At 48.5% G+C, this 19231-nt stretch overlaps 1 protein-coding gene across 2 annotated transcripts in view; it reads left to right on the top strand.

The window, feature by feature from the left end:
• The window catches only part of SGSM2 (small G protein signaling modulator 2), a 75140-nt gene extending 63284 nt beyond the window's left edge, over positions 1-11856 (top strand). For both annotated transcript variants that reach the window (XM_044004616.1, XM_044004617.1), the window contains 7 exons: positions 1151-1540; positions 1898-2022; positions 3029-3111; positions 3442-3551; positions 6509-6605; positions 8690-8857; positions 9416-11856. In XM_044004616.1, the coding sequence (XP_043860551.1) occupies positions 1151-1540; positions 1898-2022; positions 3029-3111; positions 3442-3551; positions 6509-6605; positions 8690-8857; positions 9416-9504 (1062 nt within the window). In that variant the 3' untranslated portion in view covers positions 9505-11856. The remainder of the gene's footprint in view (positions 1-1150; positions 1541-1897; positions 2023-3028; positions 3112-3441; positions 3552-6508; positions 6606-8689; positions 8858-9415) is intronic.
• The last annotated feature ends 7375 nt before the right edge of the window (positions 11857-19231 follow it).

The following is a 19231-nucleotide window of genomic DNA, read 5'->3' on the forward strand; positions in this document are numbered from 1 at the left end:
TTGACTAACTGGCTATCTGACTTCATTAATTTAATGTGGGCCGTTTATAAAGTTCCACCATACTGCTCCCAAACTGATAGACTAAAGATTAAGAAGCCTCTTAACCAAATAATCAAAGCAGAGTTTATTTATGAGATACTATTTCAAATTAGGAATACAGGGAAATAAAGTACAACCTGACTGCTTTCTTGCGGTCTCTTTCCCACCTGCTGCACCTCAAGAACTTCTTGAATACAAATAAGGGCCTTATCCGCCTCCGGCCTCAGGGCACGTTACACTTTCCCTGGTTTGTATTAAGGCCTGTAACCTTGTCAGACCCGTCTCTCCTTTTCCTAATCGAACTCTGCTCCGTCCTTGTCCGAGCTCCCCTCTAGTCTTTCTAGTCCATCCTCTAGTCAGCCCCTCTCCTTAATCTTGTCTCTCTATCTAGTCCATCCTCTCCTCTAGTCAGCCCCTCCTTGCTCCTCCTTTTGGTCCTCTTTCTGTCTAACTCCCAGGTCTATATATACCTTTCCTTCTCTCCACTCAAATCTCGGGGCTTCCTTCACCCCCACAGACCAAGCTAATCCGCCAGCCAGAGCTGCAGCTGGTGGGGGGGTGCTCTTGGGCCTCATGCCTCACAGGCTATCTTTCAGATAGCTCCGCTCAGGTCGGAGGGAGCTGGGGGCTTTTTTCCCCCCAGCTGTCTGACCTGGCGTCTTGTATAGCCCACGGGGCTTTTTCGCTCAGCTGAAGCTGAGGAGGAGGGGGAGAGACCCTGAGGGCCTAAGGCTTTCTAATCTCACACTAAAGGTAGGGTCCCGAAATCAAAATAAATTTCCACAGTGGGCAAGGAGCTGCCTGAAAGGACATTTAGTGACTGTCCTTCCAGAGGCTGACCAGGGAAAGGCAGACCATTGATGAAAGGTGATTCCAGGGTGAGTGACACCTGTAGAGCTGTGAGGGAGGAAGAACGGCACAATGGAAAGGATGCTCAATTTGTTCTCAGAGGACCTGGGTTTGATCCCTAACTACCACTCAGCAGCAAACCGTTTAACCTCTAACGGTCTCAGTTTCCCCATCAGTTAAATGGGGAGTTTGGACTAGTTGACCTAATCAGAAGTTATAGCCCACCTATAACCTGGCCACCATTGCTCTCCTTCTGTGCTAGGTGTTCATCTCCGTGGATGAGATGGATCCCCCCGATATGGGACCAAAGGGCCCCGAAGATTCCGTGGCCGACACAATGCCAACAGCAGGAACGCCAGGCACCGCGATAGTGGAGCAGCAGCAGTCTGTGGAATTTGACTCTCCAGACTCAGGGCTGCCATCTTCCCGCAACTACTCAGTGGCTTCCGGGGTCCAGTCCAGCATCGATGATGGACAGAGTGTGGGCTTTGAGGAAGAAGATCAAGGAGAGGATGAAGAGCTGGATCAATCTGCTTCCAGGACCCGAGCCTCCCTCTATGAGCCCCCAGACCCTACCCAGGAGGACACCCCCCAGTCCAGTGAGCTGGGGGCAGGGGAAGAGCTGGCTGCTGTCTGTGCTGCTGCCTACACCGTACGTACCCAACCCTCCCCGTGTCCTTGAGTCTCAGGGGTCCAGAGGCCTCACCACTGGCTAGGAATCCCAGGGCAAATTTACTGGTAGTTCTAGGTTTCTAGAGAGACCTCCAGGGGTCATCGGCTTCATCCCTCCGGCCCTCACAGCTCCTGGCCTGTGGGGCTGATTTTCTTCTCTGCACATAGCCAGAGACTGAGTTCTCTTGGTTAAATCTCTCCTACCCATCTCTGTCCTCTAGAGACCTTGGGGGGAGGAGGGGAACCCAATAATAAAGGAGAACTTGACTGAGAGGGAGGGGCCAGTAATAAAGCCCTGGGAAGCCCAACCCTGATGGATACTCGGGTCCTCCCTCAGATAGAGTTACTGGACACTGTGGCCTTGAACCTCCACCGGATCGACAAGGACGTGCAACGGTGTGACCGAAACTACTGGTATTTCACACCCACCAACTTGGAGAAGCTTCGAAACATCATGTGCAGGTGCTGGCGGATGGGGAGAGGCTCAGAGGAAGCCACCCTAGCGGGAAGGGAGAGCACCAGGTCCACGGGTTTGGAGCTTCTTGGTAGAACCTGGGAATGTTCACGTTAGAAGGAGTCTTAGAGAGACCATAGGGGAGGTCGTCTTGTCTAACCTCCTCATTTTATAGATGAGGAAACCGAGGTGCAGAGAGGTTAAATGACTTGTTCAAGGTCATACAAGGGGCAGATGGCAGAGCTGGGGTTTGACTTGATGTCATCTGATCTAATCACCTCATTTAACAAATGAGGAAACTGAGGCTCCAGGAGGTTAAGTGACAAGCCCAAGGTTGAAAGTGAAACCCAGGTCTTCTGCCTCCTGGGCCAGTACTCTCTTCCTAGGTGGTTTCCTGTACTGAGAGGTGTGAGGGTGAAAAGGAGGATCCCAAATGGGGGAGGGATGGGAAACCCCCAGATCTCTTCCCTCTCTCGTGACCTTGGAGCATCTGACTCAACGTGCATCCCTGAGCATGTAGAGAGATGAGGACCATTGCCATTGGCCAGAGGCCCTCCGTGGGAGGCTTCAGACAACCTGCCCGGCCTTGGTGCTCCCTGGTTCTCAGAAGGGGAGACTCAGGGATGGGGGGGCCTCTGCTGGCATATCCCAACCCCAAATGACCCAGGATCTTCTTCCCCAGCTCCCTCCCACCCAATTCACTTCAGTAGCCACAGCTGACCCAGATTAGCCCGACATTTCCCCCCACCCCCTTCACCAGCAACAGAATCTCAAGGCACAGAGGAGGAGAGAAGGTGATTCCACCCCCCCACCCCCCAGTAGTAATAATGGTTTCTTCTCCTCTTTCTCCTCCTCCTCCTGGTCCTCCTCTTCCTCCAAAAAACCCCTAGCACAATTCTTGGTACACAGTAGATGCTTCATAAATCCTTGTTTGTTGAGTTGATTGGGAAAGAGAGTGGACCTGAACCCAGGGGTCAGTCTCATTGACTAATTCTGCTTTCCTGGGCCTCACAGCTATGTATGGGAGCATCTGGATGTGGGCTATGTGCAGGGCATGTGTGACCTGCTGGCACCTCTCATGGTCATCCTCGACAATGGTGAGGGCTCCTGGGAGCCCAGGAGAAGTGGGAGGGAGGGTGGTGACTGGGAGGTGATGGTAGGGTGGGGAAGGGCAGGGGGTGGGATTGGTGTCCTTTTCTCTTATTGGCCACTGAAGCCAGAGAAAATGCAAAGTTGGTTCCAGGACAGCTGGGGTTCAAGTCTTTGGGGTCTCAGTTTCTCATTCTTTAGTGTGACTCTGGTCCCTACCTTGTGCCAGCATCCTGAGGTTTGGGTGGGGGAGATGACGTTTTGGGTTCAGAAGCTCCAGGACACATCTAGGAATGTCCTCCCCTCCCTGAAGGCCCCAACATCCACTCTCCCAACAGATCAGCTGGCTTATAGCTGTTTCACTCAACTCATGAAGAGGATGAGCCAGAACTTCCCCAATGGCGGAGCTATGGACACACATTTTGCCAACATGCGTTCACTTATCCAGGTACATAGCAGCTGCCCTGGCTACTGGGAGTCCTTGTTTGGAGATATGGTATCATTTATCTCTAGCCATAGATCACAAATCTCTAAAGAGTGGCAGAGCTCTGAGGGGCCTCAGAGAGCATCCAGTACAACCTTGTTATTGGAAGGAAATTAGAGAGGGGAAGGGACTTGACTGAGATCACGCAGCTAGGAATAGAACCCAGGGCTCTGGACTTCCTCATTTACTTCTTGTTGTACAGAACTACCAAATAATGTGCTCCCCTCTTTTTTTTTTTTTTTGGTGAGGCAATTGGGGTTAAGTGACTTGCCTAGGGTCAAGTGTCTGAGGCCGGTTTTGAACTCAGGTCCTCCTGAATCCAGGGTCTGTGCTCTATCTACTGTGCCACCTAGTTGCCCCTCCCCTCTCCTTTATAAAGGTTATAGCTGCCCCAGTTCCTAGTAAGTTGCTTTGCATGCTGTAGGTAGTTAATAAACGTGTGTGACAAGTCTCTCGTTCAACAATTGTATGTCAAGTGCTTTCTGTGTGACATGTTGGGGATACAGAAATGGTAAATCACTGTACAAATATTTGCTTAAAAACAGCTTGTAGTCATTTGTTCTCATTTTTAAATGTGTAGTGCTGGTGGTGGTGGCAATAGTAGGAAGAGGAGGAGGAAGGTTATCGACTACGACACTGAACATATAGTGTTCTAAGGTTTCCAAAGTTCTTTACCTATATGATCTGGGGTAGGTGATCATTATCCCCATTTTATAGAAGAGGAAACTAAGACTGATAAAGTTTATATGACTTGTCCAGGGTCACAAAGTCACTTATTAAGTACTTACTATGTGCAAGGCACTGTGCTAAGTGCTTTACAAATATTATATCATTTAATCCTCACAACCCTGGGAGGTAGGTTCTATTATCCCTGTCATATAGTTGGGGAAACTGAGGTAGACAGAGGTTAAGTGATTTGCCCAGGATCACAGCCAGTAAGTGCTTGAGGCAGAATTTGAACTCAGGTCTTCCTGACTCCAAGTCCAATGCCTTATGAACTGAACCACCTAAGTGCTTGTTTTATTAATGTATTTTGATCTTTATACCACATTCACATCCGAATAATGCTCCTAGTACCCTCCTTTATACAAGAAAAACACAATTATTAGTATCTTATAATTTATCATTTAATTATACATCACATTTGTAAATGAAATGGAGCTGGAAGGGATAGCTTACTGGATGATAGAATCAGATAAAAAACCAGCCTTAATAACAGTGTGCATTAGGCTGAATAACTTAAATAATAATAAGATTAAATAATAAATTCTAAGATTCCATTTGTGGGGAAAAGTGTAATGGATAAAACATGGATTCAAAAGATCAACTTCATAACTATAGGGTGGGAAGGGGGCAGCTAGGTGGCACAGTGGATAGAGCACTGGCCCTGGATTCAGGAGGACCTGAGTTCAAATCCGACCTCAGACACTTGACACTTACTAGCTGTGTGACCCTGGGCAAGTCACTTAACCCCCATTGCCCCACAAAAAAATAAATAAATAAATAAATATAGGGTTGGGGAGACCAAAGTTCAACAACAGATGCTCTGAAAAAAGATCTAGGGGTTTTGGTGGACCAAAAGCTCCATGTGAGTTGGTGGTGTGATGGGGCAGTGGAAAAAGCCATTGTGATCTTCACTGGGATTGCCTTCAGCAACGAGATGGTGATTGTCTTCTTGTGGTCAGAACATACCTGGAGCATTGGATTAAATTCAGGCCTCTGTATTTTAAGAAGACATAGACAAACTGGATAGTATCCAGAAGAAATTGATGAGGCCAGGACAGTAAAGGACCTCCTGGGTTCATGTCATCTAAGGAGAGTCAAAGTGATTGGGAAAGAAGACTCATAGTGGGGGAGAAAGGAGGACAGAGGGAGGGAAAGAGGGAGGAAAGGAAGGAGGGAGACAGGAAAGGAGGGACACAGAGACTGACTGTTGGTGGAGGGAAGGCTTAGCTTTGTCATGTTTGGCCCAAGAAGATAGAACCTGGAGGAATGGGTGGACAGAAGCCACCGAGAGGCCAATTCAGGCTTGAGATCAGGAAAACCCTGGGCTCTCCAAAGTAGGTTGGGCTGTTTCCAGAGGTGGTCAGCTCCCTCTCCTTGGCCATCTTTGAGCAGAGGCTGATAGCCACTTGTTTACAAATTTTTTCTTTTTTTTGGCGGGACAATGAGGGTTAAGTGACTTGCCCAGGGTCACACAGCTAGTAAGTGTCAAGTGGCTGAGGTCGGATTTGAACTCAGGTCCTTCTGAATCCAGCGCCAGTGCTTTATCCACTGTACCACCTAGCTGCCCCCGCTGACAGTCACTTGCGAGGACTACTTTTGAGTCTAGGTTGGACTAGTTGGCTGTTGAGGTCACTCCCAGCAATAAAATCCTGATTTAGTAATTTGCTTAAATGTTGAAAGGATCTGCATTTCATTCCTTCACTTGGGGGCACTGTTTGTATGTTAGGGGACAGCATTCAGGAAATGAAATGATGGACCAGTAGGATGGTGTTGCATTTCCAAACACCTGTTCAGGGAGAGACAAGACAGAGTGGGCAACGAGAACAGTAGAGACTCAGATAGACTGAAGAAAAGGCCACCTGAATATAGAGGAACATCCCAGGCAGACACAGACGTCAGACACATGGATAGATGGCTTTGAAGAGGTGTCTAAGTGGCATTGGGTGCACGTCTCCAAGCGTGTGTTCGGACCAACACCTTGTGGCCACCTTTTCTTCCCTTTCTCTCTTTGCATTTTTTTTCTTTCTCGCCATCTCTCCATTTCTCTCTCCTTCCATCTATCCTCCTATCCATCTCTCCCTTCCCCCCAACTCTGTCCCTCCCATGTATTTCTCCTTCCATCCATATCTTCCTCCCCATCTCTCTCTTTTTCTTTTCCCCCCTCATCCTTTTCCCTTTCCTTCTTCCTCTTACAGATTCTGGACTCAGAGCTCTTCGAATTGATGCACCAGAATGGAGACTACACTCACTTCTACTTCTGCTATCGATGGTTCCTCCTAGATTTCAAGAGAGGTGAGAGAGGGAGAAAAGTGGGGAGGGGGAAGAAGGGAAGTGAAGGAGAGAGACAGAAGCAGAGAAAGAAGGAAGGAGAGTGAGAGAGGAGATGGAGAAGAGAGATGGACAGAAACAGAGACAGAGAGACAGATGGGAGAGGGAGAGAAGACAGACACAGACACAGAGATAAAGACATGGGAGAAAGAGGAGAGAGAGTATTGTGCAGTTCTCTCTCTCTCTCTCTCTCTCTCTCTCTCTCTCTCTCTCTCTCTCTCGTTGAGGCATTTGGGGTTAAGTGATTTGCCCAGGGTCACACAGCCAGTAAGTGTTAAGTGTCTGAGGCCAGATTTGAACTCAGGTCCTCCTGACTCCAGGGCCAGTGCTCTATCCACTGTGCCACCTAGCTGCCCCTTCCTTGCAATCTCTTACTGGGAATGGGGGATGGTTAGGAGGTAGAGTTAGAAAATAGTTCAGACAAGGTGATATTAGGAGTTTCACTATTCTTATAGGAAAGATAGAAGAAGCCCACCCTTGGATCTCAACTTTTTTTTTTGTTTTAGTGAGGCAATTGGGGTTAAGTGACTTGCCCAGGGTCACACAGCTAGTAAGTGTTAAGTGTCTGAGGCCGGATTTGAACTAAGGTACTCCTGACTCCAGAGCCGGTGCTCTATCCACTATAGCGACACCTAGCTGCCCCTGGATCTCAACTTAGACCTAGGTTATACTTGTGCTGAGCCAAGGATGGCAATATAGTGTTGGAAAGCAGGGATCCAGAGACCACACCATTTTTAGGATTTAGAGCCACAAGGAAAAACAGAGTGTCTAGTCCTTCCCCCTTGCTGTTGTTTTTTTAAAAATAGAATTTGTCAATATCTTTTGTTTTTAAATTACCTACTTTTCAATTTTCAATATTTCCCTCTCCCTTCCGAGATAGACATCCTTTATAATAGTGAATCTTAAAAAGAAAAAAATCACAGTTCAGCAAAACTAAGCAATACATCAACAAAGTCTGACATCTTATACAGTGTTCCATATCTACAATCTCCCACCTTTACAAAGAAAGGAGGGAGGTCCCTGCTTATATCTCTTCTTTGCGGCCAAGCTTGGTCATTAGATTTTCACATCTTTTCAGTTTTCGCCATTTTGTTGTAGTTGTTCTTTCCATTTACATCATTGTATAGAATGTTTTTCCTGATCCCGCTTACTTCACTTTGCATCAGTGCATGTAAGTCTTCTATTTCTCCAAATTCTTCTTATTTGTCATTTCCTTATAGGGCAGTATCTCATTACATATGCGCCCATAGCTTGTTTAGCCATTCTCCAGTCAATGGTCATTTACTTTGTTTCTAATCATTTGCTACTACCATCAGTGCTGCTTGAAATATTTTGGTATACATGGGTCAGCTCCCCTCATTTTTTTGGTTTGTTAGTTGATCAATCTATCCATTCGTTCATACCCAGGCTGGAAGTGCAATGGTTATTCACAGCATGATTCCAATGCTGGTGGGCATGGAAACATTAACCTACTCCATTTTTCCAATCTGGGAAGGTTCACTTTCCCTTAGACAGCCTGGTATCCTTCCACCCTCCACCCTCCCACCCCCTGGCCCCAGGAATCACCAAAATGGTGTCCAACTTAATACAGACATTCAACCAACTTTAGCCCTTCTGCGGCTTAGAACTCTCAAACCCAACTGATTCACCAACCCTGGACTCTCGATCAGCAGCAGGGATGACAGGTGTGTGCCCCTACACCCAGCCAGCTCCTCTCATTGAACAGATGAGGAAATTTGGGAGAAGTGGCAAAGCCAGAATGAAAACCCAAGATGTCTCTCCCCAAACCTAGTGTTCTTTCCCCAATGCCACAGGACCAAAACTTTGGCTTCTTTAGAAGTGAGCTTCCAAGAAACTCAGGACCTCCCCGTCTCAAGTACCAAAGAGTCCTATTTGCTTAGCAGATCTGGTAGGGCACAGATGGGATTCCCCGTTTGATGATGGCTTCAGATGTGAGCACAGAATTTTCTTTACTGGCTACTGGGCACTAGGACCCTGTCGATTTTTCTCTCAGCTGTGTAACACCCTACCCTGCTCCCCCAATACAGAGCTGCTCTATGAGGATGTCTTTGCTGTGTGGGAAGTTATCTGGGCTGCCAGACACATCTCTTCTGAGCACTTTGTACTGTTCATTGCCTTGGCCCTGGTGGAAGGATACCGGGAGATCATCCGAGATAACAATATGGACTTTACAGACATTATCAAGTTTTTCAATGGTAGGAACCTGAGGAGGGATTGTGGGACCACCAAGCCCCAACAGTGGTTGTGTTTTTGTGGGTGGCAGCAGCAGTGCCTCTATGTCTTTAGAGGTTAATGTCCCCCGGGATTACAGGGTTTAGGGTTGCCTTCTGTGACCATCTGGTCTGACCCTCTCATTGTACAGATAAGGAAACTGAGGCCCAAAGAGGTTAAGTGCCTCCGAGTCACACAGGTAGTGAGTGGCAGGGCTGCAAATCAAACCCAGATCATTAGCCTCTGGATTCAGCTGGTCCTAGTTCTAAATGGATGGTCCTAAATCCAGGATTCCTTTGACCAGCTCCAGCTGCTCCTTCTCATTGCTGACCGCCAGCAGGGAAGCTTCCCAAGAATTGAAATTCAATGTCATATTCTTCTAGACAGGACATATAGTATCCAAGCCTCCTGAGGCCCTCCCTGGCAGCCTAACTAACCTAAGGAAGAACCAGATGAGGAGAGATCCTGGGCCCTAACTTGGCTTTTTATCTAGGACTGCTTTCCTAACCTACCCCACACCTGTTGGCATGTACTCCCTGCAGAACGAGCAGAACATCATGATGCCCAGGAGATCCTGAGGATAGCCAGGGACCTGGTCCACAAAGTACAGACACTGATTGAGAACAAGTGAAGTTGACAGTGGCACTGGTGAGAGAAGGCGGACGAGGAGGCGACACTGGCCGCCCAGGCCCCCCAGGGTCCAGAGAACCCCATGCCTCCTGGAGGGGGCAAGTGGAGGGGGTGGCCCTGTTGGGACTATCATCACCCTCCCCCCACCAACCTGAACCCCAAACCATGCTCTTGAGGCATCTTACATGTAACACAGACCAAAACAAAAAAAGTAATTCGGAGATTGGGAGACTCCAGGCCTTCCCAGGGCTGGCCTAGGGGACCTACCTCTGGGGCAGAGGGAGGAATGTCTGGGAATTATAAAGCTCTCTGAGTCTTGGCTGGGGGCAGGCCACACTGGACCCCTGAAGCCTGAGGCTCATGACAGATACTCTTTGGGACAACTACCTCCCTTCCCACCCCCCACCCCAGCCCTAAAGAAATACCTTTCAGGGTCACCTTAGGAAGACAGGTGCCCCAGGCAAGACCACTACAGGGGGATCCTGCTGGAGGGATGTCTTGCCCTTGGGGTCTAGCACCTAGAAAGGGATAGGCACCCATGGCTCTCCAAGGACCTCGAATCTGGCCTGAGATGCCCCTCCTAGATAGAGAGGAGAAAGATTCAGGCCAGACTGGAGGATGGCTCTGGAGCCTGCAGGGTGACGCTCCCTAACCAATGCCCTCTGACCCCTGTCTCTTCAGAGAAGCTGGGGGGAGGGATGGGTGGTCAGGTAGCTGCCCTGCTTGGCATGGCCAGACTTTCCTGCTGCACAGAAGGGATGGGTGTTGGCCCAGGCCTCTTGAGGGTGCGAGACATTCTGGGGCCTCCTTCGTGGGGGGTCTCCTGTATTTCTGTGCCCATGTCCTAGTTCCTCAGTGGGACCCAAGAGACCAATCCAAGGGATAATTGGTAGGCAGAGAGGAATGGGCCAGGAACAGCCTGGAGCTGTCCCAAGGTCCTTAAGCTCTCTAGCATTACTGCCCAACTTTTATAACCCCTCCACCAACACACCACCTGCTGCTCCAGGCACCAGCCCCAGTGCACACAAGTACAAGTGTACCTCGCTTTGTGTATTCAGCTGTCCGTGGTCCTGAAAAACATGTTAAAAAGAAACCTCCCGAAAGTTCTAAGGAGAGCTTGTTTCTTAAAGGCTCCTAGTGCAAATCCGTTGGTAAGAGCAAAAGCTTGAGTCCCAGCCTGCTCGTCAATCCAGATTTTTGTGTGTCAGATTTGCTGAAAGCAGCACTTGCCCGTATGGAGAAGGCACAAGAGGTGGGAGCCCACCCCTCTCAGGGACCCTCCCCCTGGAGCTCCAAAGAAGCCCAGGCTGTTGTCCCAGTGCCCACAGGTGCCTCCTTGTTCCCCTTGAACCCCACTCCAGAACATCCCCATGGAGTCGTACCAGGATGCTGGATCCTTCCACCGGACCTTGCTGCTCTCTCCCGACCTTGCAGTTGCTTGGCCAAGGCATTGGGGGAGGGGGAGGTAGGGAGACAGAGAAGCTCAGGGGGCATGGCCGGATCACCCCTAGGGTGGGTGAATGGGAGGGGGAATGAGGGAGATTGCCTCTCCATATCAGAGCCTTTCTAAGCCTCTAATTGACTAGCTGAGGCCAGAGCCCATAGCTGGGGACCCCTTGAGTCCTCTGTATTCTCAAGTGCCAACACTGCCCTAGGCTTGGAGGGGACCTTGACTCCATTGGCCCCCACACAGCCGACTCTTTAGAATGTAGAGAACCATGAGCAGGGTTCCTAGGGGCCCCCTCTCCGGAAGTCACCTCAGATCAAGCATCTCTTAATCCTGGAGATGGGATGGGGGCTAGGCTCCCCCTGCCCCAATAGTAGTCTCCCCCTGGAGGAAGGCCAGGAAGGGCCCACCCTCCCAGGGCCTCCCTGCCCTTAGCATGCTCCCTGTCATCCTGCACCCAGTTTCCTCCTCCTCCACCTTCCACCCACCTGCAGGAGCCAGGTAGGTCCTGTTAGGTGGGAGGGGCAGAGTGAGGGTGCATTTCCATCTGGGGCCTTCCAGAGTTCCTCTATGGGCCTGCGGTGTCATTTACTAGAAAAGGGGAAAATGCCCTTCTCTGGGGAGAAGTCTCTCCTAGGTTTGACCCTCCTCCTCTGCCCCCAGACTCTGCACTGCCTGTTTGGGGGCCTGTCCACCCCATCATCCCCTCATGTGCTACGGGCCTCGAAGCTCATGCTGTCCGCATGTGTGGTACATCCGTGATGCCGCATGTGCTGCCATGCACCTACCATGGTGACTCTGGTGTTTGTGAGGAGTGGGAAGGTTGGCTGGTTTCCTTTTTTCCTCTGGCTCGGATATTCTAATGCTGTCCATTGTAACAAAACCAATAAACGCTGAGTTTGGTGACAGCTGGTGAATTTGGGGTGGGGGGGTCTCAGTGATCAATTGGGGAATGGCATGGGGGTGGTGGTGGAGGGCCTGACTAGGAAATTGACCGAAGGAAGGATTTTAAAAACCCAGAAGGTCAAGGCAGGGGGCCAGAAAAGCATCCCAGTCTTTCCTTAGAAGAACTGGACGGTGTGCATGAGGGTGATTTCAGGTCATAAGACCTGAAGAGGCAGTGCTCTGAGGAGTGTTGAACTTGGCATCACTTACTTCCTGTGTGACTGGGAGACAAGTCACAACCTCTCTGGACTTTGTTTTTGAAGTCCCTTTGAAATCTTTTCTGGTAAGAGATCTTGGAAGTATCTGCTGGAGAATCCAGAAATACATCCAGGAGGTTGGCTCCAGGCCATTCATATAGTGCTGGAAGAGGGGTGGGGGGTGTCCGAGCCAAGCTACACCTACCCAACTTTGCACAAATCTGAATGCACCCCCCCACACACACACACACGCATCCCACATTATTCCAGTCAGCCTGCCCTGGACAAAGGAGACAGCTACTGACCTGGATCAATTTTGGAATCACATCCAGGTGTCTCTTATTCCTCCGGCTGGTGGACTAACCATCAGTGCTATTTTGGCACTTCAATCTTAGTATGGACCTGGACTTCTCAGACAGCAGGCCCTCCCTTACTCAGGCAGAATCCAAAATGCCAGGAAAGCAGGCTAGGAGGGAAGGGCTTTGCGCCAAGGAATTAACCCCATGCCACATGCTTCAAAGTCCCTAGAGACAAGAGGAAGGGGTAAACTGGGAAGGGGGACCAGGGGAAGGAGGAGTCCATCACAGTCTGCAACCTTGGCAGGGGAACCAGTCTCTATGTTCATCCACCTCCGTCTCCTTAACCCCAGAATCTGAAATAGCCACCTGTGAGCATCACGACACCTTCCTTATTCCCAGGCCTTGTATGCTTCTAATTCTGGGCCATAGCTGGGATTTCAGGAACTCCCAGCGTGGAAACTCCTTCTACTGACACACTTCAATACTTGCTCTGCAACCAATACTGTTAGTTACCTGGAGCATGGAGAGGTGGAGTGATTTGCTCACCTAGCCTCAATGCCACACTGCTCCCTACACAGTAGGCACTCAATAGATGCTTAGAAAATGGGAGAAGTTGTAACCCCATTATTGCTGCCCTCTGAAAAATCAACTGTGGGCACTCCCCTTACCTCCCCCCTTCACAAATTCACCAGTGAGCTTTTAAGCTTTTAAACTCACTTTAGCTCACCTTGTCAATTTCCCCCTCCACTTGACCCTGAGGGCTCCCTCCTTCCCTCTACTTGTCCAGCCCATCTGGGTTATAATTTCCAGAGTTTTAGAGGAAAGCCTAAAGATCTCTGAGTGCTGGAGGGGAGAGTGGAGGGGGGAGAGCAATTTGTAATGGATGATTATAACATCTCCTTCATGGCTTGTTGTGAGGTTCAAATAAGATGAGAAAGATAATAAGTAAAGAATAAAGAAAAGAAAACCTTTCAAAAATATTGGGATTATAAAAAAAATCAGGGCTATAAGGGATCTCAGAAGCCATCTTGTTCAACCCCCTCATTTGACAGCTGAGGAAACTGAGGTTGAGAGATGACTTAGCCAAAATTATATACAAAGTAAGTAACTGAGGCAGGATTTGAACCCAGCCCCTCTGACTCCAAAGCTGGGCTCTTTCTAATGTACCAAATACCTTTCCTCGAAGTGCACAATGATTGTGGCCCTTCTTGCTTTTCCCCTCTGCTACCCAAGTTGTTCAGTTCGATGATTGGTCCTTGGGTGGGGGTGGGGAGAATTAAGGTTTTTGGCCAAAGTGAGTTTTTTGGTCCTCACACCATGTGGCTAGACTCGGCACATAACCAGAGCAGGCAGACAAGGGCTTTTCCCAGGGCACTGAAATTTGATGGGTGCTACCAATGCTTGCAATTCTTTAACAACATAGAAATCATGGATCGTAATTAGCAAAAATAACTAGGTAAGCTAGGAAACTACTGAGTTATTCTCCAGTCCAGCTGACTTCTGCACGTGCTGGAGGGTATATATAGTACTACAGCTGCTTGCCACAGGTACAGGTAGTGTTCATTGTGACTAGCAGCCAGACCAGAAATTCACCCTTCATTTATCTATAGTTATTTCATTTGATAATATAGCCCCACTTGTGGGTTAAAAGTTTGTGGGGACGGGGCAGCTAGATGGCTCAGTGGATAGAGCACCAGCTCTGGAGTCAGGAGGACCTGAGTTCAAATCTGGCCTCAGACATTTAACACTTACTAGCTGTGTGACCCTGGGCAAGTCACGTAACTCCAATTGCCTTACTAAAAAAAATAAAAAATAAAAAAGTTTGTGGGGACTTCCCAGCTCATCAGTAGGTTGTCAACAACCTTTGACTTACACCTCCATCAAGGGAGAGGAGACAGAAACGTTCCCCACAACACCCCCAGAAAGCTTTCAGGCCTGTTTCCCTGTCTATAAAATTAGAACACTGAGCTAGAAGACCCCTAGAATCTCCCTCCCTTCTGACATTATTGCCCCCTTCCCCAGCTCAGCCGATCAAAAGAAGTCTTACTTCTTTTAAACGTTTTCTGTCCAGGACAGGTGGGCCTGTGAAATGGTTTTGTAGTTCTAAAAAGCTATCGATAGGGGGAGCCAGCGTCTCATAAATGGGTATAACACAGTGTCCAGATGTGAAATGGAGGATCAAATAAATCTTTTGGTATTGTTTTGCCTTTATGTTTTGGGTTTTGTTTGGGGGGGGGGAGGGAGGGGGGATATGTGGTGGTAAGGCGTGGGGATGGGCCAGGAGAGTAAAGTTCAGCCAGTGCCCCTGGGATGCCCCATCTCTCTCTCCAGCAGTTGTGTCTGGGAGGCCAGAATTCAATTCAGAGTGCTATCCAACCAGAATGTTCCCTCCCCTATGATACCCACTTCAATCATATTTCCCTTGATATCTTCTCCGCCCCTAAGGCGGGTTTAATAGTAGTACTATGGAAATTGGCTGGGAGAGGATGGTGATCCACATGTATAACCACCTCTCAGAATCATTCTGGTCCTACAGGTGCAGAATTGCCACAGGGGTCTCTATTCCCCATTCCTGTGTTCAGAGAACTAGGGTGACCTACAGAAAACCATCCAGGATACTTTGTCCCAGACTCTCCCACTGACCACTATGGGGAGACAAAACAGCTAACTCATAATTTCTGTACTTGGGAGGGGCTGAGGGGAATGACTCACTCACCTGGGGTGCAGTCCAGGGGGAGGAAGTCTTCCCTGAGATACCAGGAGTTTTCTAGGCTCTTGAAGAGGGAAACATGTCCCAGGTTGAAGCCACCTCTTCCTTGTGTGAGTGGGGATAGTGCTGGCGGTACCCTCTAAATTTCCCACCCTGGAGCAAAGCTCTGAAGGTCTGCCCTAGTTATACCCTTGAAGGCAGATGGTGAGCTGAGCATATTATCTCTCCACTGTAACCCTGAAGAATTGACATTATTTTCATACCCCAGCCCCATGCTTAGAAGCAATCAAGGATATTTGAAAATTAAGGGTCCCGTTAGATCCATCTTCTTCTCACGTCTTCACTTCATGTTTTCCCTTCCTCACCCTCAAACTCACAGGCACCTTTTAGCCACTCTATGGGTAGGGAAGTTCCGGGGCCAATTCTTAACCTTCCTCACTCACTACTATCAAACCAGAGCTGTCTTTGCTTGGTTGAGGAAATCTCAAGATCAAAGATGTCCAACTTCATGAAAAATATGGCAAGATGCTACCAAGGAAAGAGAATCCAGACATTTTGATTCTAGTCCCAGCCCTGTCACTGAGTGGCCATGGGCCCTTGGACCAGTCTACCTACCTTCTGGATCCTGATTTGCTCTTCTAGTAGGGAATACCTGCCAGTCTGCTTGAAAGGGTGTTATAAAGATCATACAAGACAATAGCATTTTATGTTTTAAGCTTTCCTCGAAGCCAGAAAATCCCGGTTTCGAGTCCTGACTCTGACCCATACTAACTGTGTGAACCTAGGTAAGTCACTTTATCTGGTGCTTTGGCAACCAGGACTGTTGCAGAACAGATGCCAAACTACACTGATAGATGGAGTTCCTCACTCAGGAGTTTTCTATACCAATGAAATCTAGTTTCTGCCATACTATCTTCCAGTTTTCCCAGCAGTTTTTGTCAAATACTGAGTTCCTATCCCAGAAGCTGGAGTCTTTGGGTTTATCAAACAGTAGATTACTGTAGTCATTTACTACTGTGTCTCCTGTGCCTAACCTATTCCATTGATCTACCACTCTATTTCTTAGCCAGTACCAAATAGTTTTGATGACTAACACTTTATAGTATAGCTTCAAATTTGGTACAGCTAGCCCACCTTTCTGTGCATTTTTTTTATTAGTTCCCTTGATATTTTTGACTTTTTGTTTTTTCCAGATGAATTTTGTTATTATTTTTTCTAACTCTATAAAATAATTTTTAGGTAGTCTGATTGGTATGGCACTGAATAGGTCAATTAATTTAGTTAGAATTGTCATTTTTATTATATTAGCTCGGTCTATCCATGAGCAATGGATATTTTTCCAATTACATAGATCTGATTTTATTTGTGTGAAAAGTATTTGTTCATAGAGTTCCTGGGTTTGTCTTGGCAGGTAGACTCCCAAGTATTTTATATTTTCTATCATTACTTTAAATGGAATTTCTCTTTCTATCTCTTGCTGCTGAGCTTTGTTGGGCATGTATAGAAATGCTGATGATTCATGTGGGTTTATTTTATATACTCCAACTTAGCTAAAGTTGTTAATTGTTTCAAGCAGGTTTTTAGTTGATTCTTTAGGATTCTCTAAGTATACCATCACATCATCTGCAAAGAATGAAAGTTTTGTTTCTTCCTTGCCTATTCTAATTCCTTTAATTCCTTTTTTTCTCTTATTGCTATAGCTAACATTTCTAGTACAATATTAAATAATAGAGGTGATAATGGACATCTCTGTTTCACCCCTGATCTTATTGGGAATGCCTCTAACTTATCCCCATTACATATAATGTTTGATGATGGCAACCAGGACTCTTGCAGAACAGGTGCCAAACTACATTGATAGATGGAGTTCCTCACACCAATGAAATCCCAGGTCCTAACCCTATACCTAAGGTTTACAAAATGCTTTCCTTATAACCCCAAGGTAGGATGCCAGAGTTGGGAAACCTGGGTTCCATTCCCAGTTACTGCTATTTACTGAGTTTGTAACACCCCAGCGGGTCACATAAACTTCTAATTCATGAGGATAATGGATGGGAATGTGCCTTTGAAAATGTTTAAAACAAGTGACAGCTGTGCCTGTGGGGGACATGCAAGTGCTGGGGTGGGGAGGGCAGTGAATCATAGATTTAGAGCTGATTACCTAGGCCAGGGTAGCAAGGTGGCAAAGTGGATAGAGTGCCTGGCCTGGAGTCAAGAAGATCTGAGTTCAAATCTGGCCTCAGACACTTACTAGCTGTGTGACCCTGGGCAAATCACTTCACCCCGTTTGCCTCAGTTTCTTCATCTGTCAAATGAGCTGGAGAAGGAAATGGCCAACCACTCCAGTATCTTTGCCAAGAAAACCCCACATGGGGTCACAGAGTCGAACATGACTGAAAGGACTGAACAATGATCCAGGCCAATGTCTTTTGTCTTATGGCTGAGCAAACTGAGGCCCAGTGAAGTAGTGATTTACCTAAAGCCACATAGATGACAATTTGAGGATTCCAACCCAGGTTGTGGGTGTCCAAATCCAGCATGTGGATTCGCTGTACCTTGTGGCCAGCCTGGAGAGCCCTGAAAGTCATTTCCAGCTGGGCCTGATCAGAAAAGTGACGGAGGGGTTCTCTCCCCCTCTGCTTCAGTCTCTCTGGCTCTGGGTGTGTGCCCCCCCCCAATAAAACAACGGGGTGTTTGTGAGCCCCTGACTCACATTTCAGTGCAGGTTTATTTGTTTCAATGTTTTATTCCAGGCAAGTGCTTTTACATGGAGAGTATTCATGTCCCGATACCTAGTCTTAGAGCATGAACAGTCACTAGAATACAGCTCAATAGTAAAAATACAATATGTACAAAAGTAGGGTTTTTGTAGGGTTTTTTTGTTTGTTTTTCACACAGCAGATGTATCCAAACACATAAAAATCTCTACAGTCCGGGGTCTTGAGGGGTCAGATTTCAGGAAACAGAGACACAGTGACCGAGTCCTCACTGTAAACAAGGGCCACCTCTTGGGGGAGGGGGGCGCACCCTGAGGAGGGGCGGGGGCTCATCCTGGAGAGGGCGGGGCCCAAGTGTGGCCCCGAAGCACCCCGCTGTGCTCGCCCTGCCCACTGGCCCCTCCTCCCTGGCCCCCTGAGGACCCGAACCCATCGAGGTAAAGACTCCCAGCCAGTGAGTCCCTTGGAGAACATAAAAAAATAAAGTAAGCATAAGAGGTAAGATGTGTGAGTGTCTGTGGGTGTCTGTGTAGGTGTGTCCCAAGTTAGAAGGTCTGGGGAGAGAGGCAGGGCTCCGTATCCGAGGGTGAGGGCAGGGAGTGCTGGGGGTAGGGGTAGGGATAGGCCTGGTCCTGGTGGCTGCTGGAGACATTCCACAAGGATGAGGCTGGGGAAGCAGAGGGACGACAGCCCCCCCTCCCCCATGTCACAGCATCACAGCGTTCACCAGAAAACGACAGAACACAACAGCAACAACACCCATCAGAGCCACTCAAGACACAACACAACACAGACCCCTGCCCGCCCCAGGTGCCGTGAGGGTTGGATGAGGTATCTGGGCACAATCCCCAGAGAGTGGGGGGAGGCACAATTGAGATTCTGTTCTGGTCTGGCCACGACTGCTGCATGGCTGAAAGAGGGGAAAGGGAAGAAGGAAGAGAGGAGAGGAGAGGACAGACAGCCAGGTTCCCCAGCCATACTCTCCAGACAGAGCCATCTCTGGCCTCCACACCCACCCCACCCCACCCTGCCCCCAAGGGCCTCCACTGTGGAGGCCAAGAGGCCAAGGGGTAGGGACTGCAGCTGGAAGGAGGGAAGCTTCCATATGGGCACTACATGGTGTTCCCATTTCGGCTGGTCCTTCTCACTAGGCCAGGGGCCAAATGACCTGTTTGTCCATTTCCCAAAAGGGAAATAAACAAAGCAGAGGAAGGAAGCCTAATGCCTAAAATCTCCCAGTCCAAGGAGGGAAAGGAAAGTGGGTTAGGAGGCGATTCCGTCTTTACTTCCAGACAGAATCCACTATGGGGCCCCCTCTTCTAGCCTGACACCCAAGACTCCACACCCAGCCTCCAGACCGGCCCTACAGACAGAAGATGTAGGAGTCTGGGAGCCCTTGGGGCTCCAAGGCCT

This window comes from Dromiciops gliroides, chromosome 4 (genome assembly GCF_019393635.1).
Source record: "Dromiciops gliroides isolate mDroGli1 chromosome 4, mDroGli1.pri, whole genome shotgun sequence".
Taxonomy (NCBI): Eukaryota; Metazoa; Chordata; class Mammalia; order Microbiotheria; family Microbiotheriidae; genus Dromiciops; species Dromiciops gliroides.